The sequence below is a fragment of the Calliphora vicina genome, chromosome 5 (genome assembly GCF_958450345.1).
Source record: "Calliphora vicina chromosome 5, idCalVici1.1, whole genome shotgun sequence".
Classification (NCBI taxonomy): domain Eukaryota; kingdom Metazoa; phylum Arthropoda; class Insecta; order Diptera; family Calliphoridae; genus Calliphora; species Calliphora vicina.
In genome coordinates this window covers 113,136,358-113,162,070 of record NC_088784.1, presented here as the reverse complement: position 1 = coordinate 113,162,070, position 25,713 = coordinate 113,136,358, and the positions used below count along the sequence as shown (strand labels likewise).

General features: G+C 31.5%; 1 protein-coding gene across 1 annotated transcript in view; it reads left to right on the top strand.

Annotated features, from left to right (window-relative positions):
• Positions 1 to 358: 358 nt before the first annotated feature.
• Positions 359 to 25,713, top strand: part of Rx (Retinal Homeobox) — a 48,252-nt gene continuing 22,897 nt past the window's right edge. Inside the window, exons 1-7 of the mRNA XM_065513050.1 lie at positions 359 to 741; positions 4,268 to 4,387; positions 16,242 to 16,494; positions 17,203 to 17,603; positions 17,781 to 17,840; positions 20,109 to 21,527; positions 21,636 to 21,802. Of these exons, the coding sequence (XP_065369122.1) occupies positions 390 to 741; positions 4,268 to 4,387; positions 16,242 to 16,494; positions 17,203 to 17,603; positions 17,781 to 17,840; positions 20,109 to 21,527; positions 21,636 to 21,802 (2,772 nt within the window). The 5' untranslated portion in view covers positions 359 to 389. The remainder of the gene's footprint in view (positions 742 to 4,267; positions 4,388 to 16,241; positions 16,495 to 17,202; positions 17,604 to 17,780; positions 17,841 to 20,108; positions 21,528 to 21,635; positions 21,803 to 25,713) is intronic.

Genomic DNA, 25,713 nt, shown 5'->3' with positions numbered 1-25,713 from the left:
CAATCAAATAATCTATTAAACGGTTGAACAAGTTTAATTAGTTGTCACATTAAATGTGAAAATATTTAATAAAAAATAATAATCATAGCTGCAAGTGACAAATTGTAACATAATACAAAATTCAAATATCAATTAGGAATAGCTTTAAAGCTTTGCAAGCTTTTACACATAAAATACTCATACTCATTAAAACAAATGTAAAGAAAAATAAAAAGTATTAAAATTAACGCAAAGTTTTCTATTAATTTTTAACAAAAGTGTGTTGCTGTGATTTTAAATAACAACAAAAATGATATAAATTCTTAAGAAAAAAAATAATCGAAGATTTAAAAAGTAAAAATCAATAATTATTTTTAATTCCACTGACAAACAAAGAGACCATAATAAAAATGGACATTAAAACCACACCACCACCAAATCAAACCCCAACTGGTACATCATCTAATGTCACCAGTATTTCCTCGCCACCCACAACACCGCCTTCGCCCATAACGGCAGCATCCATTACCAGTTTATCCGACGTTCAAAAGCAAACGTTTCAACATATTTTTGAAAAATTGGTTGTCAGTAGCGGCGGCAGTGCAAAAATACCCCCAAAACAATATGAATACTTTCGCAATCTATTGGAAAATGTACGCGATCCCAAAAATTTACAAATGATTGTGGAGAAATTTAAAAATCTTGAACATGTGGATATGAACTTTTCACAAAATGGAATAAAATCCCCCCTGATGACAGAAGGTAATTTGTGAAAAAAAAATTATATTTATTGGAGATTACTTTGGTGGTTTGCGACGGAAAATTCTTGTTCAAATTTTTAAATTTTATTTTTTTTTTATTTAAAATATTTCACAGTCATATTTTCATTTGCCAAAGAAACATAATAATGAAAACAATAGTGAACAATAACTAGATGTGGGAAGTTCATAGGAAAACCGATATAATTAACTAATTTTGTAAAGTACTTATCCAATGAAATCTGGAAGAAAATCAAATAAGTGTAATCGTAATAGTTTTCCACTTCTTTCTTTTCCTAATTCCATTTTGCATTTGGTTAATTTTATATTTACTCAAGAAGTAGAAAATATAACTGGCAAATTTCATATATTTTTATCTAAATCTTGTTCCCTAATTCAACCAATTTCATCCCCCTAGCCCTTCCTTCTAGGCACTTTCATGCGTTCTTAGCATAATAAAGACATAAATTATAGTGTAATTTTTCGACCTTTTTATTATTAATTTTTTTAAATATTTGTATTTTTATTTATTTTCAATATTTCTCTACTCTTTGTGTAGCATCTTCAGGAAAAAAGTTTAACAATTTTTCCTGAAGATGCTACACAAAGAGTAGCGTAACATTGAAAATAAATAAAAAATAGAAATACATATTTATAAAAAAGTGACCTCAAGCTCAACTAAATATAAAGAAAATTAATAATAAAGACATTTTAATAATATAATTTTTTTATACACATATTTTTTGTTGGTATACTCAGTTGTATATTTTTTTAAAAGTTACGATCTTAGGAAAATCTAGCAAAAAATCAACAGTTAGATCAATACAATTTATTCAGAAAATGTACCAGAAAGATTTATGTTTAGGATGTGAATGTATAAATAGTGTATATAATTAAATATATATAGTTGGGTCTTAAAATATAATACATAATTTCTTTAATCCAAAAAAACAATGATTAATGCTAGTTTAAAGCCATAACCTTTGAAGTCTGCATCATCTGACTTATATTTTAAAATCATCAAAGTATTGATCGAACAAGCAATTAGCATTAATGCCTATGAATATATTTATCAGTTTCCTTCCCCTATTTATAACAAATACGGCTGAAGTAACTTTAACATGTTGGCATAGTTGCAGCCGATAATTCAAACGAACATGAAATATCTTTACTCTTAAATTATACTGCAAAGTTTTAACTTACAATTTTACAAACTATTATGATTATTTGTCTTCAATTATATAGATGAAATATTTTTAATGTCTTATTTTAAGTCTGTGGATGTTGGGACTAGTTAACATACATACACTAAAAACTTCGATGACATAAGTTGGGAGCAATCAAATCAGGGGTCAAATTCTCGCAAACACTTATTAGCGTTCGAGTAAAAACTCGTTCGTTATCGCCCATCATTATATATGCATTCTATTCGATATCGAATAAGAGAATTCCAAAAATAAAAAAAATCACAAATTCAAATAATTATTCGCTGTAATTAGCCCCCAGAAGAAAATTAGTTTCCAATTTCAGTTTATTTTAGAAATATTTTTTTGCTTTTAACATATGAAAACATTTTTAGTGCGATCTAGCGGGCATTGATCATAAATAGTTGGGATCACTGGCAAGACTTATTTTTAGATGTTTTGTACCAAACCCAAACAAACATGAAATCATATTATGAGCCAACGTATGTATTATTGGATCATAATATTATCGTTGTATGTAGTAATTTTTGTTTTTAATATTCTGTTTTTGTTTCCAAAAATTTAGTTTGAAAAATATTTATGACATACAACATACAACGCTACGACACCGATTGTGAATTGGGCAATTATTTAGTTGTTCGAAAAATAGTTATGTTTCGGTGAACCATACTCAAATTTATAATTGCGTTGAAAATAGAAATGTTTGCAATAACTAAAATATTGTTGAAATTAAATTAATATAACAATTATATGTATACGACAGCATTATATTGTTACAAAGAACCATGCTTTTTATCTGCGTGTGGCAACTAAAAAATCAAAAACTTGAGATAAATGAAAGTATCGTTAGAGAAAGCCCATTCAATAAAATTAACTGACTATAAACCTTAACTAGTTTTTCTGAGATTTCTGAAACGATTTTTTTTAATTTCAAAATGTTAAACATAAATAATGATGGTTTAATGTTAAATATACATACGTTGCTTTTTTAAATGTTTACATTTGCAGATTACTCTAAATAATAAATTAATAAATGATTCATAGCTATTTAAAAAACGATAAAAAACATTGCAAGCAGTAAATATTTGCCAACGATATGTAAAATTTTTCACAGTATTGTAAATATGTACATAAAATATATATTTTACGAAACTAAAGAAATACTCGTACAGGTAAATTTCGGACTGAGGAATGAAGGAGGTCTGGTCAGCTAACTAACATCGAACCTAAATGACACAAAATTTAAACTGATTTAATTAACAGAAATTGCAAGTAAACACGCATTAGAATCAACAACGACAAAAAAGCCAACATTAGACATGCTACGCTACTCTACGAGCAAAAACCATATTATTTTCATTGGTTTTAATGCAACAATTGCAGCAACACGTGCATTATTTTACATGTTGTCAACAATGTTTATTAACGAAACATGCACTAAAGAAATAAGGGGAACCCCCCGCAACCTGCGACTTTTTTTACAATGAAATCATTTCAAAATTAAAACTAATTATATAGTAATTTTCATATAAAGGACATTCGTACGTTTATGGAATGTACAATAATTAAAATAACATGTAACTAACAACAATTATAAAAATTTTAAATTTCTTCCATTGAAAAGGGCGACTTGTACAGGCACTACATCACAATGCATACAAATGATTTTGAAGACACTTGACACAGACAACAAGTCACATTAGAATATATGTATGTCGAAAGATGAAAAAAACCAAAAAAACTGCAATTCGTACATGATTTTCTAAAACAATTACAATAAATACACTAGCGATTCAAATTTCATAGATGTTACAAAGTCTACGACAAACTGAAAATGCACCATCTCGTAGGGGGTGTGTTTGTTTGTTTGTTTTTTTTTGGACAAAAACCTGCATGTCTATGTTACTTTCAATTTAAACACATTTAGGTCGTTTGATATCGTTTCTTAAAATTTGTTTTAATTTTTAACAAATTTAACCATTTTATTAAATTATATACTGTTTAGTTTCTCTTGTTAATTTACAAACATGTCTCCGGACAAAACCATGCGCCCATTCAATTATGGCCGTAATGTAAAAAAGTTCTCGTGACGCATATTGGACGGAAGAGAAGAAAGAATGTCATTGCATTTTAAATTGTTTACTAATTTGCATGAGATTGTCGTGCTACTAATTGCGTTATAAAAAAGATTTTTACTATTTCTTTGTTTGTTTTAGTTTATTTAAGCTAATTTGTTCTGTTGGCAGAACAAGTTCTAATTTCTAATAAGTTTTTTCAAATGATAAGAAAATTTACTTTGCATTAACTTTTTTTATTTGTGTTCAGATGCAGATGGAACGATTAAGGAATCATCACGTAGATATGCCAATACGAATCAAGCGATCACACCTCGTCATACGATTGATGCAATTTTAGGCTTAAAAAATCGCCAGCAAATGAATGACGGTAAGTAAAACAAGTAAGAAAGTATGGTCGGTCAAGCCCGACCATATAATACCCTACACTAAGTAAAAGAGTAAAAACATTTTTCTTTTAAAATTTCAATAATTTGTATTTTTGAGTGATTTTCGGAAGTGGGCTTTATATGGGGCTATGACCAATTATGGACCGATCACCATGAAATTAGGTCATGTGATTTGTGTCTATATGAAAGTTTACTATGTTGAATTTTGTGAGTATACCGACATTTTTAAGCGATTTATGCACGTTAAATGGGAGCTATATGGGAGCTATGACTAATTATGGACCGATCGTAACAAAATTTGGTGACTAGGCTTGGTCCTTGGGCCAAAAAAATAATATGTAACAAATTTGATCGAAATATCTTCAAAATTGCTGTACTCTGCGCACAAGGTTTACATGGACAGTCAGTCAGCCGACCAGACGGACGGACATCGTTTAATCGACTCAGAAAGTGATTCTAAGTCGATCGGTATACTTTAAGGTGTGTATTAGACTAATATTTTTGGGCGTTACAAACATCTGCACAAACGCATTATACCCTCCCCACTATGGTGGTGTAGGGTATAAAAATATCTATGTATGCCTGCAAACGTTTTGAAAATCTTGTCACAGTTTTTGTACGAAAGTGGATTGATTTCTAAGACATCCATTCATAACGTAAATCGAAACATAAATGGATAACCTAGTATATTTTCTGTTAGTAATAAGGCAATTTTATAATTCGCAATGATAGTAAATGTATTATTCAGGCTCAGAGTATTTATCAGAATGTTACTTTAAATCATAGTTGGAAATATAATCGCGAAATTAGCGATTCAATTACATACATATGTATCTATTTGAACTAATTTGTTGATGAAGATACAATAATCATTTCAATGACTCCTAAATACCGTCTGCATTACTTAGAAGAAATCGTATAATAACTAATTTAAATCTATTATAATAGATTTCTGTGTATTTTATAAAATTGCATAATTTTATTTAAAAAAGATATGAAATAAATTGCAACTCAGTTCTATTAACATGGGTAACTCCATTTTTTAGTAAAAAAAACGAATAAATTAACGTACTGAGTCAAATAGTAAATGTTTTACCACAAATTGCCTTAATTCCGTAAAATATAAAAATAAACTAAAAAAAATATGTTTTTGGGAAGAACTAGGTAACTCCATTTTTCGAAAAAAAAAACAAGGTAACTGACATCGATTTTCGGTTCTAATGTCCAAAAATGAGTTTAATATATCTTCAACACTATTTAAAATTATGTTTTGTTTAATGCGCATGTATGATAACATAACTTCATATTAAATAATTAGTGAAATATGTTTAAAACTTTAAATGTGTTTTTCTTGTGTTTTCAAAAAATGGAGTTACCTAGATTTTCTAAACCACCAAAGAATTATACATTGGCATTTTAACACAATATTTTAACACGGTGATGCCATTGGAGGCAAGTACTTAAAACAATTTTTTGTAAAACAAATTTTAAGTTATGTTAGTTTAAAAGTTCTAATGGTTAGTGTTCGTTTTTTTATAACTCTATTTTTAAGTAGAACATTTACAGTAATGATAACTTATTTTTCGGGAAATCCCGGTAATTCCATCACCCCAAACTCCAGCTATTGTATAAGTAGTGAATTGTCAAAATTTAACAATTTATCTCATTACTTGGGTAATGAAAGTTTTGCTGGGTAGTAAATTAAATATACATGTGATATAGTTTTAGCCGATTGATTAAATAATATTCTCTAAATGATTAGTGAATTAATAAATTGTAAAAAGTTTATTTTTAAATTAAAAAACACTAACTGACTCTCTTTCATTGTAAACTTCCGCTTTTAAACTAAATTCGAAATTGAAATTTACACTCAAACATCTTCTTAAAATTGATTTTTTTTATTCATAATTTCACGATCACTACGCCTCTGATCAATGTTCAATTAATCTGCATTAATAACCACTTAAAACTTATTAAGTGCTTACAAATGTATTTAATAATATCAAAAGTCAAACAAGGCTTATTAAACTGTCAATCAAACAAATAAATCAAATACAGCAATAACAACAACAACGTTCTCTCAATAGCGGACAAATGACTGAAATAAAAATACAATCGAAAATCAAAAATAAAAAAAATGTATTAATGAATTGAATCGTTCAATAAACCACGTTAAAACTGTTTTTTTTACGTTTAATGTTGTGTGGTGTGGTGTATTGAAACCAATTAGTAGCGCTCTATAGTGGGCTTAATTTATAACACAAGTTATGAAAACCTCAAACGAAGACAAACAGAATAATACAGAAAGATGATGATGAAGATGAAATTAAGAAAGAAAATGCATTTATCATGACATTAACAATGTTTGAGGAAGGTATTCCACTCACTCACTCGTGAGGCCTGATAGAAAAAATTTAAAAATGCTAGGAAGAGCGAGATAAACACTTACATACATGCATTAACATTCATGTATATATGTAGTTGAAAAGTGTGTTTTTTAAATCCTAAAAGAAGTTCTATAAAGATTTTGCCGGTAACTACTAATGGACTTGTGGCCCGACAACCTTATGCTGTCATTTTTAAAATGATATTTGACAGCTTCTAAACCGCTATAACTACACATATGTAATAATTTATCAGTGTGTTCCTACAAGCTTTTAAACATACAAATACACATACACAGAAATACATCCATCTTTGCAACAATTAGTAGCAGTTTGTTGTTGGTTGGCGTTTAATATTCGTTAATGAAATGAATTTGCAAGATTTTTGTTTATTGTTTCTGTTGTTATTTAACGTCAATTACTTTTCTTTTTTATTTTGTTATATCTTAACAACTGATAAATAATTAAATTAATGGATGTTATTTTGTATTTATAATAAATTTAATTAAGGCAGCAAATGAAATTAATTAAATACATTTTTAAACATCCCATACCAATCAGTGGTTTATTCAAAATTGTATTCATTATTATCTAAATACTGTTTATAGTAGTTATATGAAAAACTTTTCTTTCAATTTATTGAATTAAAGTAAGATGGCTTATACATATGTACATATATTTCAGAATTTATTGATTTTCTAATAGGTGTCACTCATGATGCATTAATTTTTCAAAATACCAACTATGATTATTTATTTGTCAAAACATAATATCAAGCCCTTTAAAATATAAAGTAAATTTTTAAATATTTGGATATACTACCCACTTTCAAAATAATAAACATTTCCAATAAATATCCTTGAATAATCATATACATACATTAGTGTTTATAAACCGGTTAACCGGTTAACCGAAAAACCGGTTTTTCTTCGAAATCTCGGTTTTTTGCGAACCGGTTAATTTAAAATGTTGTTTATCCGGTTTTTATCACTCGGTTAACCGGTTTTTAAAATTTGGTACTAAAATTAATAAATCACATTTTTTGTGCATTTTTTATATTCATTGTATACACATTATTGAATTTAAAGTTTCTTTCAATAAATTTTACTTCATTAATGTGTTTTCTTCGTTATTCGTTCATTTCGTTAGCTTAGTGTACAAAGTCCTTTTCAGAAATATTACAGGAGAAACGTTCTAAAATCCATGATTTGAATTATTTTTGAAATCTGATAATGGAGTTTTATTAATTATTTAGTATGATTTATAATGACAAATAATCACAGCTAAAAAGAAGTGCGTTTGCATCTTGTAACATTTTCTGTTTCATATCAGAAAATCGAGGTGATAATAAATTTTAAAATTATCAAATATTTAACTAAAAGAAATTTATTTACAGTTTTTGGTTGAAATTTAATGAATAAACCAATAATTAATAGAAGTATTATATACATATTTAGTAACATATTTATACTCAATTCCATTTGACTGAGATAATAATTTTGAAATTTTTACAAAATAAAATGGACTTAGCACTTTTGTATATTTATAGTTATTTAATATTAACCATTCCTACTAAAAACTACAAATTTTAAAGCTGCGTATACTTTATAGGACATTTTATTTGTCTACACATATATGACGGTTAACCGGTTTTTTCGATGTCGGTTAACCAAAAAACCGATTTTCTAAAAAAGGCCAATTTTCGGTTAACCGACAAACCGGTTTTTTAAAAAGTCGGTTTTTTATAAACACTAACATACATACATAAATTAATGTGTGAAATGCTTATAGAAATTGTAATAAATTTAATTTTGCTAGTATTAATTTATGAAAATACAATAAAATCAAATTAATTCCGACGCGCCAAAGTAATAAACCACTTCTAGACAACACCTTCATTTGCTAAACGAGTAGGCGTTTAAAACCCCCCAGAAAAAAGTAAAACAAATTCATCTAATCACAAGCTGAAATCAAATTAAACTCAATGCTACTTACTCTTGCTGCTACCAAAATCCAACAAAAACGACATTATTCGTGTGACGTGACATCTCGCTATGGTACCAGGCCAGGCCAGGACTGGCTGTTTGGTGGCTTATTTCTCTTTTTCTGTTGTTAAATAACAAGACAATATTTGAATATAATTCATTTAAATAAACATTTATATTGCAGACATATACATACATATGTATGTATGTAAATAAATACACAAAACAGACAAACAAAAGTAAAATAAACTTAAATTGCCTTTTAAAAAGAATCCATAAAAACCGCCCATTTCAAACACTTTTCTCTAAATCCCCCACAAATTTTGCATTACTTATATGAAACTGATAGATAAATAGTACGTTCATATATATGTACATGAAAGGATAAGGATAAACCTTAATCCATTTCGTTAACACTAAGTTTTCATTCTTATCATCTCTTGAAAATCTGCTTAATTTTGCTTTGGAAATCATGGAGGAACAAAATTATTTTTTAAAGTTTTAAACTCTTTTTCAGCTACACAGAAAAAAAGAAAACCATTGTTAGTAAATCCCATACTTTAGCTAGACCGTTTTAAAAAAATATTTTTTTTTTCAAAATTTTTGTATGTATTTGTTTCCAAAACAACACTTACAATATTTCGAAGCATACAAGGAAAAAAGTTGAGGAAAAGTCTCATATGTACATTAGACTGGGACGATTGAACCCAAAATAAATTTGTTCCCTTCGGAAATAAAAGCAATATTACTTTTTCGCCAGCTACCGATTGGTAGCTGGATCATTGGTAAAATAGGTCTACTTTTTAGTTATTCCACGATAACATTTTCTATACAAAATTACTTCAAATGTAAAAAATAGCTTTAGCCTGATACCCAGTTTTTCTGTTTTTGCATATTTCTCAGCCATTTATAGACAGACATATTCTAACGAATATCTTTGCTTTCAGAATTTTAAATTTATTTTTGTCCTACCTCAGTCACTTATGGATAGATTTTCCCGATAGGTTGATTTATCATTACTTTACTCCGCTGTCTATAAGGATCCAGAATATATATACTTTATGGGGTCGGAATTGAAAATTATAGAAATCATAATGAAATGTGTTTTATAAGAATTGATATTCCTTTATAAAAGTAGCTAAAAGAAATTGTTGAAACGCCCTAATGAGTATGTTTAAATCGTTACCACTAACAAATAGCTGTACAACTTGTTAGAACTCAATCAATTTTGTAAAATGTATTTTTTCTTTTTTTTTAGATATTTTTTATAACGTGTTACAGCCATAATTGAAATTCATTTAGTTTTGAAGGAATATACATAAATTCTTTGTTTTCGGTGTTTTTTGTTGTTGTTGTTGTTGTTGGTTTGAAAGTTACTTTTCAAAAGGCATTCAATCAGTTACAAATCAGCGAAAATTGTGGCAAGAAAAAATTACTTAAATTGTGTTTTTTCCTTATCAGTTTATAATCTTAGACATGAAATTTGTGTGATTATGATTACGTGACATTTGTGAGTTTCAGCGCTACTCGTATTAAACTTGTAGCAATTTAGCACATTAGATCCTTTAGTATTATGAATATTTCTTTTGTATTATATTTTCCTAACAGGTTTACTAAATGAACCTACAATTTAGTTTGTTTGCAAAACATTTGTCATCAAGAAAAGTAATTCGGCTGGTAGTGTAATGTCAAAATAATTGCTTGTAATGAATGGTTACATACTGATTAAATCTTACAGCACCATACTCTCAGCATAAGAACTTTTTATTGTGTTTGCAACATGTATGCATTTGAGTAATAAATGTTTGCCCTTTAAATCCACCATTGAGAATATAATTATTTAATATAATAGTAAGTGTTATTCTTATTGGTAGCTGAATAAATTATGCCACATTTGCAAACATGGCAAAAGAAAAAAAAACAAAACGTTGACCCAAAGAATTTTTGCAAAAAATAAAATAAAATATTAATTCACACCATGATTTTTATTGAAATTAGCTTCTGCATTAAAATTCAATAACTCATTTTCAACACGCTGCCGTTTTTTTATTTCTGCTATACATTTTTTTTTAATTTATTATTAAACTCAGCAGGTTATGGCTTAGCAAATTAAATGCTTTAATAATATAATTAACAAAGTAATAAAAAAAATGCAAAATAAAAACACTATTAATAAAGATGTGAAAAAATGTATGTGTAAGTAAGAAAAAAAATAAAGATAAAACAAATTAAGTAGCTCACCTGGAAGCTTTAACCTAAAAATAGGCGCAACTAATTTGTTAAAAGCCCACACGCACACAGGTTGATGAACAGCAAGCAGTACAATTTAAAAGTATTTTTTTTTCTATAAAAATTTACCAATTATAAAATTTATTAGAAATACAAAATATTTGTATTAATGGAATTTAAATTATAGTGAATAAACTGAATGAATAAGTTATAACAAGCACTTACATACAGCACTAAGAAAATGGATAAAATAAAAAAAGTAAACCTTTCTTCTTTCTTTCACTGATATTTTTGCCTTTAGTATTTAAGGCATTTGCTTAATTATCTGTTTGAAGAAAATAGATCAAACCACAATTTCTTTTCGGCTCTTTAGATAAAGATCAAATTCAAATTATAGTCTTATAAGTTTTCTTGTTAACTGACATGTTTCGATCTTAGACTTTAAATAAAATGTTTTCATTTCTGTTTGATTACACTTTTCCCTTTTCAAAAAACAAATTGTTACACATTACAAGAAATATTGTTTTTTAAACGCCTTTTAATTTGACATTAATCGTGTCAAAATGATGATTTGACACATCTAAACACATTTCGCTCTTTCTCTTTTTAAACAACACCGTCTCTCATCTCAGACTTTTTGAAAAGTGACAGTAATCCAGATACTGGTCTCCAATGCTGTGTATTATGTTGCATTATCATTAAGAATAAAACTAAAATTTCTTTGATGATGCTCTTCATAAGAAACAAAAATTTATTGAGGAAAATTAAGTGGCGGCACACTTAATTGAAATGTTATTAGTTAGCAATACACACAATTCGTATAAATATTATGAAGGCAACACAACACAAAGAATGAATGAATTCATGACCTTTGGAAAATAAAAGTTGTATAATCATGCTTCTTTAATGGACTGTAAAATGGCTCATAACAAACAAACAATAACCACCACATCAGCATCAACATAATAACAAATAAGAATTGTAAATTCTCTGAATTTTCGATGAAGCACAAAACCATATTGAAAATATTGTATTTAAGGCACTAAAAGCGTTGCATTCTTTCTAACAACAAGTCAGGATACTCTAAGAAGGCACATGTCGTTAGCACAAGTGTAGGCGTTATTGAAAAATAAATTTAAATGGAAAACATTATTAAGAATTATTAAATATTGCAACAACCCCAAAGTCAAACGATTGTTAAATTATGATTTTTTATTTAAACGAAAGAAAGATCCATGAACATGATGTTTGAAATATTAGTTTAACTCTAAATATTTACTTATAAGTAAAATTTAAATTTTATATCAAAGGAGCAGATCATAGCTGAATGGTTTCAATTTCGTAGTTTTTATTCCGAACGATTTTGTTTTACTTTCTTCAGATTCCCTGTAATTTATTAATTCCAAAAATATTTAATAATTCTGTATTTCTGATTTCAATTTGACAGCGTTTTTTATATTAAAACAAAAGTTAAATTTTTGGTAGAGAAATTGATTAAAAATTTTACAAAAACAAATAATTACAAAGAAATATCAATTGCACTTTGAAAACTAAAAGTGGTTTCATTACGTTTTTTACGTTTTTCTAAAGAAATACTAATTCCACTTTCGATCGGTATGGAATTCTGTGACTGGCCTGATAATGGTTCCAAAGTGAAACATTTTCATATAAATGCAATAAACAACTTCGAGATATTAGTGAAAAGTCAATTGTAAACATTACTTTTTTATGATCATAACTACTACTATATTTGATAAAGAATGTTATCACAAAGCTTTATTACTTTCAACTTAAGGATTTAAAATCGCCGCATAAATGACATATGTATTAATAACATAAGTTTTTAAACTCTGTACAAATCATATAAAATAATAATGTATTTCTGACTTGTATTGATCCGAAAAACTATATTAACACAAAACTGACTACTACTGACTTTTAATGAATTTATTCATTTATCCAAAAAAACTGTTCAAGTTGCGTATTGTCACGGATCTCCCTAAATGTTAACATAATATGACTGATCAAATATTTGACTTTACCTATTTATAAAATGTGGACCTTTTTCGAATATGTTCGACTTTTAATCCTATTTTAATGTTAAAAATATACTACAACCCTAAATTGAAAATTTAGAGCTCGTAATTTCAACATATAGATATCTATGGTGTAAATTACCCAGCTGATAAATTTATCTAAAAGGTAACTTGGCACTAATTTCAAATCAATATCTGCGGATGAAAATGACCAAAAATGTTTACTCCATAAACAGCTAAGCTCTATAAGATATCTATTTGCTGAAATTACGGGCATTAGTTACTTATGGAGTAAAAATATTTGGTAATTTCTACTCGTAGATATTGATTTAAAATTAATGTCAAGTTACCTTTTAGGTAAATTTGTCTGCTGGGTATTTTACACTTTAGATACCTATTTGTTGAAATTACGCACATAAATATTAAACTTACCGAGTTTGCAAAAATCGTACATCACAAAAATTTACAAATTCATTAAAATCGTTTTTATGTAAGGTTTCTGAAAACGTGGTCCATTATAAATCCTCCGATTGGGCTAAGAAATAAATACAACCAAGAGAAAAAATATAATTGTACATGTTTACTGGAGCAATTTCGAGATTTTTAAAAATATTATAGTCACATTTATTACTTATATAATTGTGGTAACCATAATATTGTAAAGTTAGGTTAGGTTAGGTTACGTGGGTTGCTCGCAAGTTAGCGAGTTCACTCGGAGGCCTTGCGGCCCATTGTGGTACCCTTAGAAGTACTATTCCCTTATGCTGAAAATGTCACACATAAAGTGAGAATAGTTTCCCTCCCTAGTTTCGTCTATTATGTGATTTCTGTGGTCCCTATGGGAACCAGCCGGTACTTCTAATAAACCCAATCATATTCACTAGTGACACATCCCTGAGACAGTCCAGATCATGGAAAAGAGCTCTACCAAGATGTAGTAGTCTATGCTCTTGTAAGGCTGGGCATTCACATAGAAGGTGCTGTACCGATTCCTCCTCCTCTTCATCTAAACAACTTCTACAATAGCCATAACGTGGGTAACCCATACGTTCCGACATATGTCCAATCATGCAGTGCCCAGTAATTATACCCGTGAGAAGTCTAATCGAATTCCTACTAAGAGACAAAAGAGTCTTAGTTCTATCCTCTGTCAGATTGGGCCAGAGCATTCTGGATATTCTACAAGTGATGATATTTGACCACCTGAGTTCCGTCTCGCTCAAAGCCCATTCATCTATCAATTTTGATACTGTCACCAAGGGAGTGTGAATATCCCTTTGCGCAAGAGATACGTCCAGGGACGACCCGTTGGTTGCGCATTCATCAGATACTTCATTTCCCCGGATGCCCGCATGTCCTGGAACCCATATCAACTCCACGTGATGTTGTGTCAGTTGTGCCAGTGATTTGATACAATTGAGAAGACATTTCAACCTAATCACGTTGGAGTTAAGAGCCTTGATTGATGCCAGGCTGTCCAAGTAGATATGTATGGTCGAATTTTCGAGATTCAGTTCCCGGATTCTTCTCGCGGCTGTATCAATAGCATAAATCTCTGCCTGGAAAACCGTGCAGGTATCGGGTAATCGAAGAGACATCAAAAGGTCCAGCTCATCTGAGAAGATTCCCGAGCCCGTGCCTCTTTCTGTCTTTGAACCATCAGTATAGATTGAGATCACGTCATCTCTTAGGACAGAGTTCGCGGCCCAATCATCCCTTGTCGGTATTCTGATCCTAAATGTTCTATCAAAATTCGGTGTGGGTATTATATAATCCGTTTCCCTCCCTATGATTGGCCTGCCTATCTTTTGTAGGATGGTGCCATGACCAATACGATCGTGCTTCAGTCCGCTCGACTGTTTGAGTCGTAGAGCAGACTTAGCAGAAATGCATTTGATATATATATCAAGGGGAGTTATATTTAGCATCGTCTCTAGACTGGCCTGAGGTGTGGAATTCATAAAGCCAGTAATTGCAAGACATGCTAATCTTTGTACCTTGTTTAGAATAGAGAGGTGAGTCTTAGTGTCCACCACTCTCCACCAAACAAGAGCCTCATAGGTCAAAATAGGTCTTATGACCGCGGTGTACATCCAGTGTACAATGTATGGTTTAAGACCCCATCTCTTCCCAAAGGTTTTCTTGCATATACAGAAGGCACATAATGCCTTCTTCATTCGACTCTCAGCATTACGTTTCCACGAGAGCTTAGAGTCCAAAATTACGCCAAGATATTTGGCTTCGCTTGAAAACTTCAGAAAAGTACCATCCAGTCGTGGAGGTTTAAATTCTGGAGTTTTATATCTCCTGGTGAAAAGAACCAGTTCGGTTTTGGCAGGGTTAACACCCAAACCGTTTTCCTTGGCCCATGATAGCAGAACGCTGAGCGCTGATTCCATGAGTTCACTTATTGTGGGAAGAAACTTCCCTTGAATAAGAAGCACAACGTCGTCAGCATATGCGACTACTTTGGTACCTATCCTACTGAGCCTGAAAAGGATTTTATTTACGACAAGATTCCACAGAAGTGGATGACCCCACCTTGTGGTGTGCCTCTTGTCACAACTTTCCTTGTCCTACCAATACCCATATTAGAGTTAATGGCCCTGCTCCTAAGCATATTTTCTGTCCAATTCCTTATCCGCTGATCAACACATAAGTCACCCAGTGCATCAACTATTGCGGATATGTTCACATTATTAAACGCACCCTCTATATCCAAGAAAGATGCCATAACATATTCCTTCTTGTCAAGTGTCCCCTCTATAGTTCCGACAACGTCATGCAAGGCTGTCTCCACCGACCTGCCTTTAAGGTATGCGTGCTGTGCCCTACAGAAATTATCAGGGGAGAGGATGTTCCTGACGTGGATATCGACCAATCTTTCCAGTGTTTTCAATAAAAACGATGACAGACTGATCGGTCTATAGTCCTTTGCGGTACTGTGGTTTACCTTTCCCGCTTTGGGGATAAATACCACTGTAACCTCTCTCCATTCTTTAGGGATGTATCCTGTTTCCAGGCTGTACCTAAATATCATTATAAGCCATGGCATGATGGTTGAAATCGATTTTTGGAGTAACGCTGGGAATATGCCATCTGGCCCTGGTGATTTATAGGGCTTAAAAGATGACACCGCCCACGAGATTTTCTCCACGCTAACAATGGATCTAACTAATTCACTTATGTGCATTTGAGAAGCTGCAAGATGCTCCGAAGCGGATACCTCATTTTCATCATCCCTGCAACCCGGAAAGTGTGTCTCCATTAGCAGTTCCAAAGTTTCGATACTACTTTCAGTAAAGTTACCATCCGGTTTCATCAGGAATCCAGGCGTACCAGGATCCTTGGATAGTACCTTTCGTAGACGCGATGCCTCCGTGGTATTCTCCAGTTCCCCACAGAAACGCTCCCAAGATTCCCTCTTTGCCCGTCTGGTTTCCCTCTTGAAAGTGTTGAAGCTTTGACGATAATCGTCCCAGCTTAACAAGTCTTGGTCCCTCTTCGCCTTATTAAAAAGTTTTCTACATTCCTTTCTTAGCTGCATTAGTCTAGGATTCCACCATGGTTGCCGGAATTTCCTAGGTCCCTGCCGCTCCCTACACGAAGCATAGTAGGCTTCCCTTAATGACCTGGATAGAAAATCCACCGAGTCGTCCAAGTCCCGTGTACCATTTAATCTATCCATTGCTGGATGTGGTATGGTGTCACTAAGATTACAGAATTTGACCCAGTCGGTTTTCCTAGGATTTCTAAAGGGTTTTTCCCTATCCAGTGTAAGCTGTATCGTAAACACTATCCTGTGGTGCTTTATAAGTGTTAGCGTGGCTTCGTCCTCCAAAAGGGGAGGAGGGACCCACACTCTCACCGTCGTACGAAAAGGTACTTGATCCAGTGGGACGATTTCGATTCTTGCGTTGGGCCAGAGTTCGCCAACTCCTCGGATACAGTTACTAAGAAAGCCTAGGGCCTTCTCGTTACCGCACCCGATGATCTTGACACCCTTTAACCATTTGGCGCCATCGAATGCAGTGAAGGAATCATCCTCACTGCATGCGAGTTCGTCCACTAGTGCCCGCAAGATCTTCTCCTCCAGAAGCAGCCATCTGTCCGTAGTCATTTTCCCATCAGGTTGACTACGATCTATGATGGCTACTTGTAGCTCAGGTGCTGATGTTAAGCTAGTTGATGGTTTCAGCCGCTTACCCTCAGACACCTGCGTTTCACCTGACCTTTGCCGCTTAATACTAGGCCTGCTTGCTGTACCTTTGGAAGCCATCGCGGTTCCTCGAGTAGAGGAGATTGCGGACAGCACCTTGGGTGTTGTGCTAGCAGACTTCGTCGTGCCGCATTGGTCATCACCTCTCTTTGGCCCCGACGTGGCCCTCTCTGATGTAGATGGGCGTACGTCAAGATCCTCCGAGACGATGATCGTGTTCGGTCCAGTGCTGGCATGGGGCACATGTTTAGATGTGATCACCTGCCTGCTCTGGTTTGGTTCGGTCTTAGTCTTGGCTGGCTTTACCTCCACAACAGTAGTATTTAGCATGGCCTCATACTTCTGTATGTGGTAGGTATGTTTACGCCGCAAACGCTTTTCCCTGGTGGTCAAAGACGCGGGATCTCGCGAGTCCAACGTCCTGACATACCGGAGAGAGCGTTTGTAGCCCGCCAACCTTTTCCGTTCGTCCTGTTCTGAGTCCTGTTTCCTGTTTTTCTGTTCTGTGTCTCCCTTTGCAGGGTCATGGGCCTCCGGATGTACGTCTTCATTCGCTTTTAGCGGCTCGGAGGACACCATGAGTAAGTCCTCCTCATCAGTCTCATAAAGGTTTAACCCTTTCAGGCCTGAGAGGTTGTCGTCGCTGTCGTCCATGGTCACTCTTTCCTGTCTAGTCAAAAAACTATTCGTTTTGTTTACCCCAGTAGCATCACCGACTACCAGACCCGGGGTATTCGTCTGATTCGTTGTAAAGTTAGGATTCACATGATTGTCGCAATCATATGTATATTGTAGTAAATAAATATATGGTAATGAAAATCATGTTCATGATGAATTATTTAACTTTACCATATTATGGTTACCACAATCATGTAAATAATTACAGAGACCATAATATTGTTCAAAAACTTGTAAACATTTTGAAATGGTTACAGTAAACATGTACAACAATATTTTTATCTGCGTGTATAGACTGTGTTCAACTTATAGTTAATATAACCAACAGATATACTCTCGTTAATAATTTAAATAAAAATGTAATTTTTTCTCTGTATTTTTCTATTCATAATCGCCAACTTTAGTAGACTAGTGTAGGGTGCAAACAATAACCATTTAATGATAGATAGCAGAAACCATTTAATTATTAATTATTTCGCTGTAACCACTGTACGTACATACATACATATTTAGTACCAGTATTAATTATATGAAATAATTTAATAGAGTATTGGTAAAAAAAGCCATCTTGCTTCTATCATCTACTCGTAACTAACTAAATACATAATATCAAATCAATAAAATTTAATTAATTCTAGTTGGAAAAAAGCTAAATAAAAACAATTATCGAAAACATCTCTAGAGGTGTAATAGAAAAATATTCAATTCAAAATAATTGTTGTAGTCGTTGTCGTTGTTTTTGTTGGCATTGGTGTTATTATTGTAGTAGTAGTAGTAGTTGTTGTTGTTGTAGACCCCATTACAATCGTACATCATCATCAAAATGCAATTACTCAACACAACATAATTATACATTTTTCAAACTATTAATTGGATTCGAAGTTAAACAATGTAATTGCATTCATTGTTTAAATGGAATGAAATGAATTGGAATTGTGCACTAATATGAATCAAACAAATGTAATAAACAAGGACCTCGAACTGTACGAGTAGTACGAAAAGTATTTAAACACACACAGATGAACTACATACACACAAACATACAGACATGCATTCGACTATAATATGACCACAAATTGATTACAACTGGAAAAAGTCAATTTGTTGCTGGGTTTTAGGCAGACTATTACTCGAACAACTAACAATTGCTATTATTCCTTCGATAGATAGATATATATATAGATAGATATATGGCTGGATGGTTGGATGGGATGATATAGAACAAGTATGAAATTATCCTTTTTAGTTTTTAGTCATTCATAGCGATATCATTAACACTACCCAAACAACCCACTTTATTTAACTTTCGGTTAGTTAGCATTTCGTTCGGTCTGAATAAATTTGTGTAACGTGAAATTCTGTTTAAGAGAGTCTAATGACTTTCTTGCATGTCACATGATACTTTTGTATTGTTTTCGTTCTTTACTGTAACTTTGGCAAATAGTTAAAGCATATTGCTCAATAAAATTAAATGATTTCTTTTTATTCCTTGACTGTGTTTGTTCGTCGTTGTTGTTTCTCTTTTTTCAATTTTTTTTTTATTGTCTCATGGGTTAATTTGTTAGTTGGAGTTGAGTTTAAAGTCTATTCAGCAGGCGTTTTGAAAATTTTTATTATGCCACATTGTAAATATAAAACGGCGTCTAATTGAAAGTCATTTACTTTTTCGTAGACCATAAAAAATTAACTTAAACAATACCGACTGGATTTCACACTATTCTTTGTAAAATAAAAGACATTTCCCATTCATTCAACATTTCAGAGACCCTATCAGACCCCATCCTCTAAAATATTTGTATAATGTTTTATTTAAATATGTATACTCAACTTTAATAATCCTAAAGCGAATTGTAGGGTACTAACACCATGGTTATTAAGCATTTAATGTTTAACATACGATTATGTTTTAATTTACAAATAATACTGCGATTACTATACGTTATAAATATTTCGTGGTTAATTAAATTGTATTTAATTATTAGGTGTTTTATACTTAATTATTACATGCAAATAAATTCATTCATTCTAGTTATGGATATAAATTCACTTAAATTCATTTAATGATAATTGTAAAACGTATACTTAGTTATAAATGTACAATAAGGATTTCAAAACATGGTTGTGAGTATGCATTGATAAGTAAATAAATATATTTTTCTAAATCATAACAGGTGATTGTGACGATGCAACCGATTTGCGTTGCAACAAAACATTGGCACAACTACGTAGCATGGACAATCATATGGCTACGCTAATGCAGCAGCAGCGTAATAACGCTACATATTCCCTGCCTTCACCCACCGGTCAAATGCACCAAAACAATATGTCATCTATGAATTTACCTCCACCTTCTACTCATCAGCAACATGGTCAACACAGTAGTCATCTTGGTTATCATAATACATTAATGAATTTCCAACAACAACAACAGCAGCAGCAACATCAGCAACATAATTTTCATACAGCAACAAACCATGTATTGTCGTATAACAATCTACAAGATACCGCCGATCTGAATGGCAGCCGCATTAGTCCGTCCATGAGTAGTAGTGATTATTTGAATTCAATGCATCAAATGGTCGAAGCCAATAATTTAACACAATTGCACCATCACAACAATGACATGAGTCCACATGCCCACATGACGACTCAATCACAAATTCAACCACCATCAGCGACATCGGCTATTATGAATTCTGGTGTCTACCATAGTCATCAACAACATTTGGCTGCCTTAGCTGCACATGCCCAGGCCCAAGCGCAACATGATCAGAAATTTGCCAAGTCATCGTCATTATCCTCCACAACAACAGCAGCAGCAACAACAACAGCAGCGGCAGCAGCATCGTTAGTGGCATCAACAATGGCTAATCAAATGACGGCTGCATCCACGTATTTTTCCAATAATGGCGCCTCCAATCTTGTTCATAGCCTCAACGATTATGACGAGCGTTCTTTGTCCTCTCTGTCCAACGGCGGGGACATTGATGCCGTTACCGAAGATGAAGACGAAGCAAAGGATCCTTGTGATACACACAACATCGATGTAACATCTTCACCGCAATCACCGCAACACACAGGCTTTGGCAATGGCACTGGACTAAAGCGAAAATCAACTTCAAATTCTTCTCCCTACTGTGATGATTTAAATACAATCAACAACACTGCAAATGATGATAGAAATATCGAATGTCTTAGCAAAAACCTCATGAACGGCGGCGGTGGTGGTGGTGGTGACAATTATATGCTGAAGGCACAATTTGAAGGTGGAGTGAGGCCACGATCTCTGGAAGATATGCAGAAACAGAATTTTATGGCCCTCAATGGCAACTCAACAATAGAACACCATCTCAGCGGTCAGTCCCAACAACAACAGCAGCAGCAGCAACAACAACAAAAACATTTGGATGATTATAACAGAATGCACCACATGAGTGGGGGAGGCAGTGTGGGGCCTGCTGGCGATCAACAGGATCGACTTAACGACAGCGACAGTGTCATGAATGGCAGTTGTGCATCAAGTGAAGATCTAAATCAAACAAATTCTAGTGAACAGGGTGAAAAAATTACTTCCGGCAGTGATGATGAAGGTAAGAATTTCTTATTGGAAAACAAAAAACTCTAAATCGATTTCATATTATTTAATTCCATCACAATACCAAAACCATGTCCTCATTTTAAATTTTATTTCATTGCAGGACAAGATGATAATTGTTCAAAGAAGAAACACAGACGCAACCGTACCACATTTACAACATATCAATTGCATGAACTAGAAAGGGCCTTTGAAAAATCGCACTATCCCGATGTATATTCTCGCGAAGAGTTGGCCATGAAGGTCAATTTACCTGAAGTTAGAGTACAGGTAAGTTTGGCAAACAAACACCTTTTTACACACACAAAAACCAAACACACGTATTGGTGAGTGCAAGCAAAATAAAAAGTGGCAATAAAATACAACGGTTTCAAATTCAAAATAAAAATAAACGGAAATTAAATAATTTCCGTTAACGATTTATTTTCACAAAGAAATTAAGTTCAATCAAGTTAAATTAGGTGTTGAATAGAAAGAAGTAACAAATATATTTCATAGATACAAACAGTATGTGCAAAACACTTGTGCAAACATTGTAAACCCTTCAGCCACATCTACATATAAAAAAAATTAAACAAGATTTATGTATTACATACTTAATTTTAAATAAAAAATACAACGCAACACAAAATACTTTCATGTAAATGCTCTTAGAAGGCAAGGCAGAAACTTTGCAAAAACTAAAAAATTCCGTAGATTTTCAGTTTGAAAATTAAATCGCATTTAGCTGATTTATGAAATAAAATGTTGTCAACAAATATTTACGTCTTTATGTCTGCTTTTCACATTTTTACGCAAATACTTAAAGTTGCAAAAAGTTTAAATAAAGCAAAACCCTTAAAAACTTTAGTTTCTTTCAAAAAACAGAAATAAAAAAAATTTAAACCACCATAAACCATTATTTAGGGTAAAAGGCAAACAAAAATTTACGTTGAAAATAAATTTCTGTCAAAAATGTACACAATAAGTGTTTAAACGGGAAGCATTATTATTTTTAAACACACTATCCACATCAAGATTGAAAGAAGTCTCATGTAAAAAACGTGAACTGTTTTCAAAAGTCAACAAAATTTAATAAAGAAATTGTAAATCTTTATAGGATTGGGAATATTTCAAACGTTTATATGCCCATGAATATGAATAATCTTAAACTTCTTATCAAATTATTACACTTTCTCTATTCGTTATCTTCTTATGCTTATGCATACTTTAACATACATTTTTCAAAATAAATATCAAGTGATTTATTTCTCATTTTAACTTTAGTTCTTCGAGTACAATAACGATATTTCTATGTATGTAGGTAGGTATTGGAAAGAATAGAAAATCAAATGGAGGAAAATTTACTTTCGCGGTTTTAACATACATAAATAGTATCAAATTTCGTGATTTGACAAATCATTTTTATTGACTAAACATTATCATGCCAAAGTAACAGCCGAAAACATAAAAACTTGAAGAGTACAAAAAAAACAAGTCCTAAAAAAATTATTTTTAGGGTCGTTTTCACAATGTATTCTTAGTATGTGCTTTAAACTAAAGTTCATATGTAACGAACGAACGAAAACTTTTAAATTAAAATATTTATTTTAGATTTCTGTCGTTCAAGGAAAACGATACAAAATTTTAAATTAGGAAAACAAAAATGATTAATATTATGATATCATGTCAGTTTCACAGTATGGACTAAATTATCTATAAATTTGAACGTATCTGATAAAACGAATGTTGATGCCAGATTCACTGGCATCAACTGTCATAATAGCCCAGAAGCTAAATTTTAAAAAGTTTTGTCATTTTAACCAATACTTACACATAATAAACCTTATACTAAAGTTAAATAAAAAGAATATTATAAAACGATTTTAGAAATAGTACTTATGGGAAAAATTAACAAAATACAAACAGTTCATTCCTCCCCCCACAATTTACAATGACAGTTTAATAGTAGAAAAGGGTAGAATACCACAACAATGTACAACAACAAATAATGAAAATGTGATTGTCTGCAAAAATGTTGTGTGAATATTGTCAAATTCTATAAAAGGAAGTATGAATAAGTAACGTATATACATTCATAAAGGGTGCTTTTCTAAGCCCGATAAAACTTGAAATTGTAAAGTTTTAATCGAAAGATTAAAACGAGAGATGTCAAATCACACGACCTTGGGCAAATTGACAGGTCAATTTTTCGAAATCAAGTTATCGCCACATTTTGATTTCAATAAATCGATGGTTGCGGTCGCCGTATGGCACGTAGTACCTCGCCCCGATCAATGTCATCCATATTTTCAAACAAAAAATCATTGATCATGGTGCGGTAACGATTCCGTTGACAGTAACGCGAGCTTCGGCTTCAATTTTTAACAAATAAGGTCCGACGATGTCACAAGAGTGTAAACCGCACCAAATGGTGCAGTTTTTCGGATGTAATGGTGTCTGTAAAAATTAGGCTCATCGCTGAACATAATTTTGCGATATAAGTTGCGCGAATCGATGACTAATTTTCAAACTAAATTTGTATAATTTGGTAGTGTTGTTCAAACGTAAATCTATTCGTGATAATTTGCGAGAGTATTCTGATCATAAATGTCAAAAAGTAAGTGCAGTAAGACATTTAAACCTTTCGTAATTTATATCGGCCTTAAAAAAATACCCTTTATATACAACACATTTGAAAAGAATGAGGAACCACCATCCACCCATCCATCCACCTGCTCTTAAACCGCATATGGAGACTGAACATGCACAAAATATAATAAAAATATAAATTTGAATTTGATGTTTTTTTTTTTTGATAGGGAGGGAGTAACGTAAACAATATATTTTTTTTGCATAAATTTACCTTATCAAAGATTTTTATTTGGCATTATAATGGTACAGCCCTTAAATGTCACTTTGTCAAATTGGCACTAAATTCAAATTATTTCAGAATTTAGCTGGTGCCGAAGAAAGTGGGCAATATTTTGTTTATAACCGTAATAAACTTTAATAAAACTTTCAAATAGTTTTATATTAAATATATTCCTTCTACAGTGAACTAATAAATTTTAAGTACATACATATATCATTAAGAAAAACAATCAGAAATTTATTGAATATCATACGTAGTCCTTGTATATAACTATTGTTATTAAGGAACATAAAATCGGAAATATGAAAATTATTAACATTATTAATAAATACAATTTTATTGATTCACTGTACATACATATTTATCCTACATACTTATTTTGTTATTTGTGCATTCGATTTAATAGATTTCATAAATGTTTGTTTAAAAAGTTTTTATTGGTTTTTATTCGAAAATTATTAATTTTAAATAAAGTTTCAATAAATAAGTTGGTTTGAGAAGATATAAGCCAAAATAAAACATATTTTCTTTTGAATTATGTGTAAGAAACGATAAAGGAAAGAAAGATGAACAAAATATTTAGCTTTTGTTCTAAAATTTGTAAACTAAAAATATGAAACTATGAATATATAAACTTTAAGAAGCAAAAGTAAATTTACAACGTTTAAGAGTGTAAGAAGGGTTATACATAAGTGGAGAGTTTTTTGAGAGATAAAATAATACAAAATATAGATATGTATATTGATTAGAAATATCAACCTAGAACGGTTCCAGCTAGTTTGGAATAAAACTGATTAAGAATTGCAAAATTGTCAACGTACACAAATATTTTTGAAGATAAGATATTATTACATTGAAAGAAATATGTATATTCTTATATTCTCATAAAAATAATATTTATTAAAAAAAAATATAGTGCCAGTTCGACGATGTCAAAAGAAAAATGAAACGATAAAATGTTTATGAAATCTATTTGAATAAGTTTTCAACAAGTTTTTTAGACATCGTGGAATTGTTTGATAATTTTTTGGTTAAAATCAATTTAATTAAGCGTTGGTAAAAAATTAATAAATATTAATTGTGGATAATTTTGGCACTTTTATTAATCCTATTATTAGATATGCATAAAATGGTTAATAAATTTATATATATCCTAAATTCAAATCTCTTATCAAAAACGGAGATATATTATTTAATTATTAACGTGAACATATTATAATAAAACACAAACGGTGGCACCTTTTCACCTTATAATTTTGAAGAATTGGATCTTTATATATATACTTTAAGTTTTAAATGATATTGACATCTTGAAACAATAGCAATA